We start from the raw sequence: 11,622 nt of genomic DNA, 5'->3' as shown, positions 1-11,622 counted from the left end.
AAAAAAAAAAAAAAAAAAAAAAAAAAAAAAAAAAGATATTTTGCTATCGAACTTCCTCTCTCTTCTCTTCTTTCTTCTGCTTCCCCTCCTAGGACACCAGGACCCTTTTAGTTTAAGAATCATTTCCATCCAAACCCTTGCTTTGAGGATCAAAACCAAGTCCCCTTAAGGAATACATGAGTTCCTTTCCGGCAGTCCTTTAACAGTTGTACTGAAATGTAATTTAATAACATACAGTTCACCCATTTAAAGTGTATAGTTTTTAGTATGTACCCAGAGTTGTGTAACCATCACCACAATCAAGTTTAAAATATTTCATCACCCCAGAAAGAAACACCATACCATTTAGCATTTCTCTCCCAATTATCCCCTCCACCTGCTCCAAGCGCTAGGCAATCTTCAGTCTACTTTCTGTCTCTATAGGTTTGCCTGTTATAGACATTTTATATAAATAGAATTATATAAAGTACAATAAAATATGGTCTTTTGTGACTGGCTTTTTTAATTTAGCATGTTTTCTAGGTTATGCTGATCACGTTGTAACATATATCAGTACTTCTTTTTTTATATAAATTTATTTATTTATTTATGGCTGCATTTGGTCTTTGTTGCCATGCATGGGCTTTCTCTAGTTGTGGCGAGCGGGGGCTACTCTTCGTTGTGGTGCGCAGACTTCTCATTGCGGTGGCTTCTCTTGTTGTGGAGCCACAACTCTTCGTTGTGGAGCACGGGCTCTAGGTGCACGGGTTTCAGTCCGGCAGGCGGACTCTCAACCACTGCGCCACCAGGGAAGCCCTGGCAGACTTCTTTACAGGGCAATCGACTAGCCTGTTTTCATTGCCTTAGTGCAGTTTGTTCTTAGAGTGTGGTTCCTGGACCAGCAGCATAATTATTACCTGGGAACTTGTTAGAAGTATAAACTCTTGGCCTACCCCAGACTACTGAATCAGAAACTCTGGGTTGAGGCACAGCAAACTGTGTTTTAACAAGCCTTCCATGTGATTCTGATGCATGCTTAAGTTTGAGAACCACTGCCTTAATGCATGAGGCTTGCTGTCAGCTATTTCCTAATTCAGCGGTTGGAGCTGGGCAGCTGCCTAGTGGCCTGCGACATCGTAGTGCCTCTAGCTAGGAAGGGATTGGTGCCCTCCAAAGCTGAAAGAGCAAGAGGTCTGGCCATTCCAGAGACTGGCATTGCAGGGACAGGGGGCATTGGGTCTGGTTTTAAAATCCATCTTCTTGGGCTTCCCTGGTAGCGTGGTGGTTGAGAGTCCGCCTGCTGATGCAGGGGACACGGGTTCGTGCCCCGGTCCGGGAGGATCCCACATGCCATGGAGTGGCTAGGCCCGTGAGCCATGGCCGCTGAGCCTGCACGTCCGGAGCCTGTGCTCCGCAACGGGAGAGGCCACAACAGTGAGAGGCCCGCATACCGCAAAAAAAAAAAAAAAATCCACCTTCTTACTGATTGCTTGGGGAGAGCACTATAGACCAGCGCTTTCTGTCCAATAGAACTTTCTGCAGTGATAGAAATGTTCTCTATCTGTGCCATCCAATGTGGTAGGTGCTAAGCCACATGTACCTCTTGAATATTTGAAATGTGATTAGTGTAAATGAGGAATTGAAATTATAATTTTATTTAATTTTAATTGATTTAAATCACCACGTGAGGCAGGTGGTTACCATACGGACAGCATAGCTGTAGTTCCGGCTTATCTCCTGATGACCACTTTCTTAGACAGACTGGTTGCAAGTCAGGGTCTGTGATTCAGAGCTGGCCATGGTTAGTCACTTTAAGGGAACACCTATCAAGAAGAATATAATTTCCCAAAATAGCAATGTTTTAAACCTGGGAGAATAAAGCGTGGGTACAGGCACTATCATTGCTAAGGTTTTAAAAATTATTATATTCGGTAACTAAGAATACATAGCAGGTTGCTGAATTTTAGCTGTTATTCTAGGGAGAGAGTCAGTGACCACATAAACCACAGAAGTAAAGATTAGAATTTAATTTAAGCCAGGTGATTATACAGGACTTGGAGAGTACTAAGGGATGACCCGGTTTAGGATGACAGTAGCAAAAAGAAGAAAAAGAGGAGAGAGAAGAGAACCCTGGGAAAGAAAATAGAATCTGTCCCACTCATGGAGAATGCCTTGTCATCTAAGATTTATTTTTAGGTTTGTGAGTTTTAAACAGTTTTTCTGGGGCTATTTTTAATCTTAGAGTTTCCAAATCTTAAATTTGGAGATCAATCTCATGCTGTCTGGGCTGAAAGAAGCATCTTAACATCACGTTTCAAAACAGAAAGCCAGCCCAGTTAGCTTCAAAAGAGGCAGTTTTGCAAGAGATGAGGGCTTTTGCTGTTGAGGAAGTGGGATCAGAGTTGTCAGTGCTGCAGTTGACAAACCTTAAGTCCTTTCAAAGATGAATTTAGCGCTTTCATCTTTTCTCCATCTATGACTTTTTCAGGACATAAACTTGTTCATTAAAAAAAATTAATACATATGAGCAAAAAGAAAGGGTAGATCATCAGTGAGCATGCCGTTTATTGATACATACTGTTAGGTACATTGCCTTTTAGGCTTTATGTATCTGTATCTAACTATATCTATATCTGTCTACATATATACAGGGGATAATGCTGTATATACCATTTTATGACTAGCTTTTTAATTTTTATTTATTTTTGGCTGTGTTGGGTCTTTGTTGCTGTGCACGGGCTTTCTCTAGCTGCGGTGAGCAGGGGCTACTCTTCGTTGCGGTGCATGGGCTTCTCATTGCGGTGGCTTCTCTTGTTGTGGAGCACGGGCTCTAGGTGCGTGGGCTTCAGTAGCTGTGGCTCGTGGGCTCTAGAGTGCAGCCTCAGTAGTTGTGGCGCACGGGCCTAGTTGCTCCGCGGCATGTGGGATCTTCCCGGACCAGGGCTCGAACCTGTGTCCCCTGCATTGGCAGGCAGATTCTTATCCACTGCGCCACCAGGGAAGCCCCAGACTAGCTTTTTTATTTAACAGTATGTCGGGACTTACGTACCTATGTCATCATTTGTGGATTTGCTATAATTTATTTAAGTAGTCCCCCCTTGATAGACACTTAGCTTGTTTTCAGGAATTTGCTACTATAAATGACATTACCCTGAATATGCTGTCACACATCATTGTGCCGTTATTTAACTGTTCCCTTAGGAGAGACTTCTAGAAGTAAAACTGATGGATTCAAACTTTGTGCACATTATTACGATTTTGTATATACCTATCAAATTACCTATGATCTGTAAAGGTTGAATTAGTTTATTCCCTCTACACTCTAAAGGTGAATTGTTCTAGCCTATAAAAGTTCTCTAAACTGCAGCCTATTTCGTTTTTTTAAATCACTGTCCCAAACTCAGGGCCTTCCCGCACTCAGGCTTCTCCCTACAGAGCAGCCTCTCCCACCTGCTTTCAGGCTGGCAACCAGAGCAGGCGCTGTCTCTGCTAAGTGCATTGTGTCCCAGTGTCTCCTTCTCATCCTTGGACTCTTTTCTCTTTTCCAGAGTGAATTAGATGTATCCTTTTTCAGTGCTGTGAACCAAGTTTTCCATAGTACTTGGCAAAGAACAGGCTGGTCTTGATCAGGTAAGTGCCATGGAGCAGGAAACCAATTCAGCCAAATCCAGAATTCAGAAAGCTAATCATCAGCCACTCTGACAAGACAGCCGGAGGTACAGGTGCTTTGCAGAAACCCTCCACCCTTTTTCACAAAGACGATTCTTGTACTTTTCAGACAGGGCAATGCTATGGTGTAGTTAATAATCACTCATATATTAATTTAACTTTTGCATATGGAATAGACTTTTGCAGAATTTAAATAACACAGCCAGAAAGTGCTTGGGCCTCCTGGAGAGAATGGATTTCCATAGCTCTAGGTAAAAATCTCCAGAAATTCCCCACATGATCAGAAGAAGGCCTTCAGGGATGATAAACTGGAAGGTTAAAGAAATTGCCTGGCTTGTATTCATCTCCTTTTATAGCAGAGGAAGCTCTCCTTTTCTTCTCTTCTCCTTTTTAAATCAAAGTATCCAAGGGCCCCAAGAACAAGCATGATTTACTTAGAATGTTGCAGGCCTGCGGATTTGGGCAGGAGCCCACTGGGCTTTGTGTCAGTGCTCTGGAGGCAAGTTGTCTTTTAAGTTAATCTTTACTTCGGAAATCTGCTTACCACTTGAACGCAATAAATAGGTGTCCTTTGAGAAAACATCAGGCTTGAATCTGAAATAGTAACATTAATTATAACAAATATATATTAATTATAACATGTTTATGTGTGTGTATACACACATGCACATACACGCACATACACACACACATACACACATACACACACACACATACATACACACATACACATTAGATACCTATGCCCAGAAACAGTATGCCAGTATATTCTGGGGAAATGGCCATTTACCTTTTACTATTGATAGAAAATGTCATGTTGATAAACTTGATTTGCAGGCTGTATTTGAAGCCTCTTTAAATCAGTTGGGGAAATCTGAGTGCCCTCTAGTGGTGAGTGACCTAAATCTGTGGTCCTTTTGACCTAGGAGACCCAAGACCAGGCTGTATATTAGGGTGTATTTTTATTCAGCATGTCACATTCCATTTTAACTAAGTCCTTTAAAGCAATTCAAAATAAATCTCTTCCTCCTTGTACAGGGTAATAAGAAAAATGACTTTTGATTTAAGAAGTCATCAGGAAGACAGCAAAAGCTAATAGACATTTTACTGGGAATATAGATACCCAAGTTTTGCTTTCATTGCTGCTACCAACTGTCTGTGTGTATCAGACAAGACACATAACCCCCTCATCTCAGAATGATAGAATTAAACTAGAAGAGCCTTAACACCCTCTCAGCCTTAATGTTTGATGTTGCCATGACTAGGTAACTGAGCTATCTTACACCTAGAACAGGATGGGAAAGTCTTATAAGTCTAGATATTCAGAGAAGTAAAGTGAATCAGATATAGTAGGATGTGTATTATAGTTGGACTCAGTGTGTTGATGTGTCTTATATACTGACTAGGTGTTTATTAAAAGTAGAGATGGGTTTGTCTTTGTATCCCTCTAGTGTATGGCATAGGTCCATGTAGTGAACTCCAGCATTCTTGTTTGAATTTAATTTTCACACCAAAGCACACAATTTTCATCCTTACCCTGCATTTTACTTAGTTTCATTTTTGCCTTCTCTTCCTCTCTGATCAACTTATATATTCCTGTTCTTGGGAAATAACTTAGGCACATCCACCTGACAGATTAGGAATTTTGCATAATTTAGAGAAGGGAACTAAATCTCTGCTGACCTGGAAGTGTATGTCTGTGCTCAAGCTGTAAATTCACGTGGCCCTCTCATGGTCTAAAAGTGCAGCAGGGGGCAGGGCAGGCAGGGCATGGGGCACCTCTCTTCTATTGAGATTCTGAAAGAGTTTCTACCCTCAGCCATCTGAAAAAGGTCAAATTACAAACCCACGACTCTATTCTGTCTCATACATAGTTTTTTTTTTTTTGGCCGGGCTGCGCAGCTTGCAGGATCTTAGTTCCCCGACCAGGGGTTGAACCCAGGCCCCGGCAATGGAAGCTCGGAGTCCTAACCACTGGACCTCCAGGGAATTCCCCACAGTTCTGTTTAACTGTCACGTTGAAGAAGTCCAGGGAAAACTTTACACATCAGTTTCTTAACAGTAAGACAAGGGAGCCTTTTAGAGGTGTGGCCTCACAGACAGACCGCATCACCACCCGGTAGCATGTAACCAGGAACCTGCCAGAGCAGCTAACATTGTGCCAGGGAAGCTTCCTTAGGCCTTGAAAGGTTGGACCAGCAGCTGATATAATTGCAACTTGGAACCGATTCTCCCAACACTCAAGAGCACATAACCTTTGTGTTTGCTCAGATTAAGGAAGCCTTCCACATCCGTCTGCTTGGAACAGACACGATTTAAGGCTCAGTCTTGTTGCAGCAACAGGAAGGTGGGAGTCCAAACCTTATGGAACTCCCAAGAAGCCCTTTACTCGCAGTCTTTCTCAAGAGACTTTACCACCCTGAAGCCTTTTAAGAAGGGAGCAGTTTTCCAGAGCCTGTAGGGTTAGACATTGGGAAATTCAATGCATTGTTTACATTTTTCCCTAGTATGGGCTTGTTCTACTTCTAAGAAGACTAACGTCACAGAGCAAGGCAGATGGGTTATTAAAAAGAAATGACATAAGCTCAGGAAATCAGGACAGAAATTCTGGTTTGTTGAAAACCCTTCTACTAAGTGGAAACTCTCTGTTGCAGAGCAGTCTCAAGTGGGGCGGCCTGTACCCCGGGGACTAAGCACATCAGGACCTAAACCATTCACGTGCGCTGAAGCAGCCCTGGCACCCTCTTTACATTCCACTCCACCCGCAGGGCTGAAATGTTGCCTGAGGACTTCTGTCGGGAAAGTTTGCCCTTCCTCATACTTTGGTAGACTTAAGACTTCAAATTCCACGAATTAAGATAGTTTTTAGGAACGAACGGATGAGCTTCTCAACAATGTGCTCAGCTCCAGAGCCCCAGGTTTGCCGAATTCTCCAGACAATTCAAAGGAGCAATCGAATCCCCTTCTGCTAAATAGTCAGAGGATGGCACCCATGAACAGCGCTGTGTAGAAGTCCAATTCCTCCCCAGTTCAGTGCACAGCTAATGTATGTGAAGGCACCAAAACCCTTGACACCCCTTTTGGTATTTGGTGGCCTTAAAAAGGCTTAAAGACTTGGTTAATTTTGGCTAGAATGGAATGCAGCAGTACTGTCTTCAGACCCAGACAACCAGGGTCCCCTTCCTGGGCCCTGTGCTTTAGAGGACCCTACTCTAGCTCTCCTTCAGCAGCACCCCTCTCCATGGGGTAAGGATGCTTACCCAGAGCCGGCAGGGCCCCCCATCCACTCCTTGACCACCCTCAAGCACCTGGGTCCCCAGAATTTAGCGGGTACCTGGTCATCCCAGTGCCTGCTGCCAGGGCCTATGCAGGTCTCTTTACCACCCCAGGACTGGAGGCAGGAATAATAGAGAGGCTGGGATGGTAAGGGGGGTATTCCACATGCATGCCTGGGAGGAAAAGCCAGGAACAAGCTGGGGTTTCTATTTATATTCTTGTGCCCCCTCCCTGACAAGTATAGGATAGCTCTAGAATCCAGAATGTTTTCTTCATTCAAAAATATCTTTAAAAAAAATCTTTAGAACACTCATGTTTTTACTTTGTAAGTCCTTAAAGTCCAAAAGCTTGAGCAATTAATTCTAGAGCCTAAAAGCTCATATGCGTAATGTGAAACATGCTCTCTTTACTGAAGTTGAGGGTGGGCGAGTAGGAAGGGCCTCCATCCTCTTGCACTCTCTATGACTCAGCTAGTTATCTACCAGGGTGTGCCCTGGAAGACTAAAAGCACCCAGCCAGCAGTAAGAGCACCGCTAAGATTTGCAGCCAGGCCCTCATCAGGCCCCAGGCCCAGTAGGGGGACGTCTATTTGTCGTTCCTTCATTACTTTCCTAAAATCCCAAACACCTTTAGAGGTCCAGAAACTAGAACAGGGCTTCTCCAAATAGGAGATAATTTCAGCCTGACTTAGTGAGAAATCACAAAAGTAACTGTTCAACTAGGGGCTATGGAAATACTGACAAGAGGACCAAAGATATTCTCTAGGGAAACCATCCAACACTGAAGTGGCAGCTTCTAGAGGAACTGAAATTTTCTCGATGCTCTCTCAGAAAGTTAAAATAATTAATTGTTATTACAAAAGGATTTCTTTTGAGGTATGGTGGAGCATGTGACTACATCAGGAGTAGCTTGATCATATCAGAAAGGAGTAAACTAGCTTTCCTCTCCCCGAAGGTTACTTTTGGAGTCATAGGGTTTGACTGCTTTGGAGTTGGAAGAAAACTACACAATCATCAAGTTAAAATCTCACTTTTTAGACAAAGAGGCTGAGGCTCAGAGACCGATACCAGTTCTGTCCCAGAGTAGCTCTATGGATTGATTGTTCCAAACTACAGAGCTACTTTGGCACAGAGCTGGTACTGGTTTCCAGGTTTCCAGAGCCTTTGATTCTAGGGCGACAAATGTGATTTAAGATTAAATTTGACATACTTTTTGAAAATTCATAATCATCTGGAGTAGATTGTAGCAAATTAGTCTCTAAGAAAACATTTATAAAGTGCCTGGCACCATGCTGTCTTGGTGTTTCCTGAATTAGGGAAGAAGTTTTAGAGAAACCCTGGTCTTCGGTTGGAGGAGTCATAAATATTGAAAAATTTTGAAGCGAATACCTGAATGTCTTGATAAGAGCATGCTTTCCAAAAGTGACGTTCACGTCAGAGATTTCTAAACATCTTTTCCTTTTGAAAATATGTCCATTGAAGCAGGGCTGCAAGAGAAGAGAGCAGGCCCCTGGGCCCAAGGGAATGTGTGCAGCTGGTCCAGTCTTTGGGAAGGGCAGGCAAGGAGGGGTAAGGGGACCACAGCCCTCACCAGCATGAGAGTTCTAGTCAAGTCATGAGTGATGAGTCTCAGAATTATGAAGTCTCCAAGAGAGTCAGCCATTCACCTGGGAAAGGGATGTGAAAGTTCCAGATGAAACAGTTCTGCCTTCCAGGCCATTTTGGCCCTCCCTAGCCTTAGCCATCTCGCTATATCCTTCAAGTGTGTTTCTGAGTCCTTTAGGTGCCATATTCATCCCCTGCTATTCCTCCTATCCCTCCCTCCAGGTCCCTCTGCCTTACCCCCACTCCTTCTGTTCTAGGCTTCTGGGTTCTGTTTTACTCAGGAATAGTGGCAGCAAGCTATGAGAAGCAACAGAGAATCTGGGGAAAAAAAACAAGAGAATGACAGGCTCATTGACCCCAGTGCTGACTGGTATTTGTGTAATTTTACATAAACCTATATAAACTTAAAAACAATTACACTGGGATGTCTTTGTTGCTCTCAGAATATGAATGGATCTTTCAGGAAAACCTACTTAACAACAACAATAAAAAAACACTCCTTGGGGCTTCCCTGGTGGCGCAGTGGTTGAGAATCTGCCTGCCAATGCAGGGGACACGGGTTCGAGCCCTGGTCTGGGAAGATCCCACATGCCGTGGAGCAACTAGGCCCGTGAGCCACAACTGCTGAGCCTGCGCGTCTAGAGCCTGTGCTCCGCAACAAGAGAGGCCACCATAGTGAAGAGGCCCATGCACCGCGATGAAGGGTGGCCCCCGCTCGCCGCAACTGGAGAAAGCCCTTGCACAGAAATGAAGACCCAACACAGCCAAAAATAAATATAAAAATAAATGAATAAATAAAAGATTACTATTAATAAAAACAACAAAAAAACCCCACTCCTTTTCAGTGACCTAATTAACTAAAGGCCATACTAAGCCTAAAAGTGAACACAAGACTATTACCAGGAGAGTATATCCAGAACTATGCAGAATCTTCATGATAATCTTCCATACAGTAGCATGTGATTTTCAGTGGGAAATGTGAACACATTGGCCCTTTGCAACTTATCTAATTCCGTGGGCAATTGAGTTAAAGTATAAAAAAAAGAGAACACGTTTTTTCCCCACCGTACTTAAAGAACTATTTTTTTCTTTCTCTCTCTCTCTCTCTCTCTCTCGCTACGTTGGGTCTTCATTGCTGTGTGTGAGCTTTCTCTAGTTGGGGTGAGTGGGGGCTACTCTTCATTGCAGAGCACAGGTTCTAGGCACGTAGGCTTCAGTAGTTGTGGCTCTCGGGCTCTAGAGTACAGGCTCAGTAGTTGTGGTGCACGGGCTTAGATGCTTATGGCGTGTGGGATCTTCCCCGGCCAGGGATCGAACCTGTCCTGTGTCCCCTGCATTGGCAGGTGGATTCTTAATTACTGCACCACCAGGGAAGTCCGAGCTAGGATCTTAAAAAAAAAAAACAAAAGAAAAGAAGTCAAATAAGAAGACAAGGGATCTGAGGCCAAAATCTAGAATTAGAAAGTTTAGTTTCTAGGCTGGGCTCTTCCTTGGAATTGCTTTTGAGGTCCCATTAGAATGTATGCTGCTCAGTTTTCTCTTATTAAAGGAGAACTAGACCACCACAGTGGTGTTAAAATACCATGATGAAAAAGTGCTTTATGATCCAGAGATCAAAATTCCAATGTATGAACCAGAAACATTTCAATCACTCTAATTAAAAAATTGATTTCAAGTGGCACTAATATTACTGAGGTCCTACTCTATTCAGCTCCAATCCACATTACATAGAAATTCAGAAAGGCTCTAGGTTTCCGGGTTGGGAGAAAGTGGGGCTTTATGAATCTGTTCTTTAAGAGGCTCTTTCTAGTTCATATCAGCTCCAACCTTAGGGTGCCCATGAAGGTAAACAAGTTTCCTCAAGGATCTTTAAGTCAGTTGAATTCAGTAAAACCTAAGGTTGGACCCTCTTAAACTAGTCATTCTCAGCTCATCACCTTAATAGACCAACAGCTTGTGCCTTTCTTGCTTCCTCCTATTCCAAATGTCAGGGCTAAAGTGTGTTTGCCTCTGCTTATTGCCACGGGACTTGGCATATAGGGCATTTTTTGGTCCCTGCTCACCTGGCTTGTAGCCCAAATGCCATTACTCTTGGCTTTTCCAGTGAGCACAAGTAACTCGTTAACCAAATCAAGATGTGAACAACAGCTGGATTCTTATTTTCAAGGAGCCACATGATTCCAAGGGGAAATCAGTTTTCAGGCTTTTGCCTCACATTGGATTTGGTCTGTGGTTTCCCTTTACAGTGCCAGAAAGTTGCATGATTATTAGAGGTTTCAGCCAGATACTCAGATAGACAGGCAGTCACATGCCCACAGTACCAAATGCCCTCACTGAGCAATTCATGTTTCCAGGATGTTGGGAAATTCAGGCTTGCTGAAGGACCTTGTCCTTGCATTGTGAGGATGTCAGTGGTTGATATGATTCAGCAGTAAATTCTAATCTGAATTGCAAAACATTGAGCTAGTTGTTCAAGGGGACATCTGAATTGCTGACCATATTCTTGCCAAAGATGGAGCAGTCTTCAGAGCAGCCTGATCCCTGCATCGATTCAAATAGAATAGATTAAAATGAGATCTCCTTCTACCTCAGAATCACCCTGGATGGGTTGACATTTTCAAAGGCACTAGGCTTTAAACAACAAGGTCCTATTGTATAGCACAGAGAACTATATTCAATATCCTATGATAAACCATAATGGAAAAGAATATTTTAAAACAGAATGTATATATATATGTGTATAACTGAATCACTTTGCTGTAATGCCCACAACACTGTAAATCAACTATACTTAAAACAAAAAACCTTGACACCAAAAAAAAAAAAAAAAAAAAAAAAGGCACTAGGCTTTCACTGCCCTTAGTGAATACAACAGGGGGATTCTACAGGGCATTTTTTTCATGCAGTCACCTGTGCTTCCCAGCTCTGCCTTCCTTTATACCTGGCTGTCATTCCTACCTTGTTCTGGCTTCTGGGTCTAGTGAAGAGGATTAAGTCAAGCGCCTAATATTCCAGTCCCAATTTGGCCATGGACAAAGCAATCATCCATCTAATTGGAAGATATTATTAATAGGTATAACAGAGTAAAGCTTTT

The 11,622-nt window shown here is 43.0% G+C and overlaps 1 protein-coding gene across 4 annotated transcripts in view; it reads left to right on the top strand.

Moving 5' to 3' along the window:
* AP4S1 (adaptor related protein complex 4 subunit sigma 1) overlaps nt 1–11,622 on the top strand; it is a 75,546-nt gene that overhangs the window by 38,873 nt on the left and 25,051 nt on the right. For 2 of the 4 annotated variants that reach the window (XM_024732656.1, XM_024732654.1), the window contains exon 5: nt 3,528–3,609. In XM_024732656.1, coding sequence (XP_024588424.1) covers nt 3,528–3,605 — 78 coding nt within the window. In that variant the 3' untranslated portion in view covers nt 3,606–3,609. The remainder of the gene's footprint in view (nt 1–3,527; nt 3,610–11,622) is intronic. The other 2 variants (XM_024732652.1, XM_024732653.1) reach the window with 1 other exon arrangement.

This window comes from Neophocaena asiaeorientalis, unplaced genomic scaffold (genome assembly GCF_003031525.2).
Source record: "Neophocaena asiaeorientalis asiaeorientalis breed wild unplaced genomic scaffold, Neophocaena_asiaeorientalis_V1.1 scaffold216, whole genome shotgun sequence".
NCBI lineage: Eukaryota > Metazoa > Chordata > Mammalia > Artiodactyla > Phocoenidae > Neophocaena > Neophocaena asiaeorientalis.
This window is presented reverse-complemented; position numbering and strand designations above follow the sequence as displayed.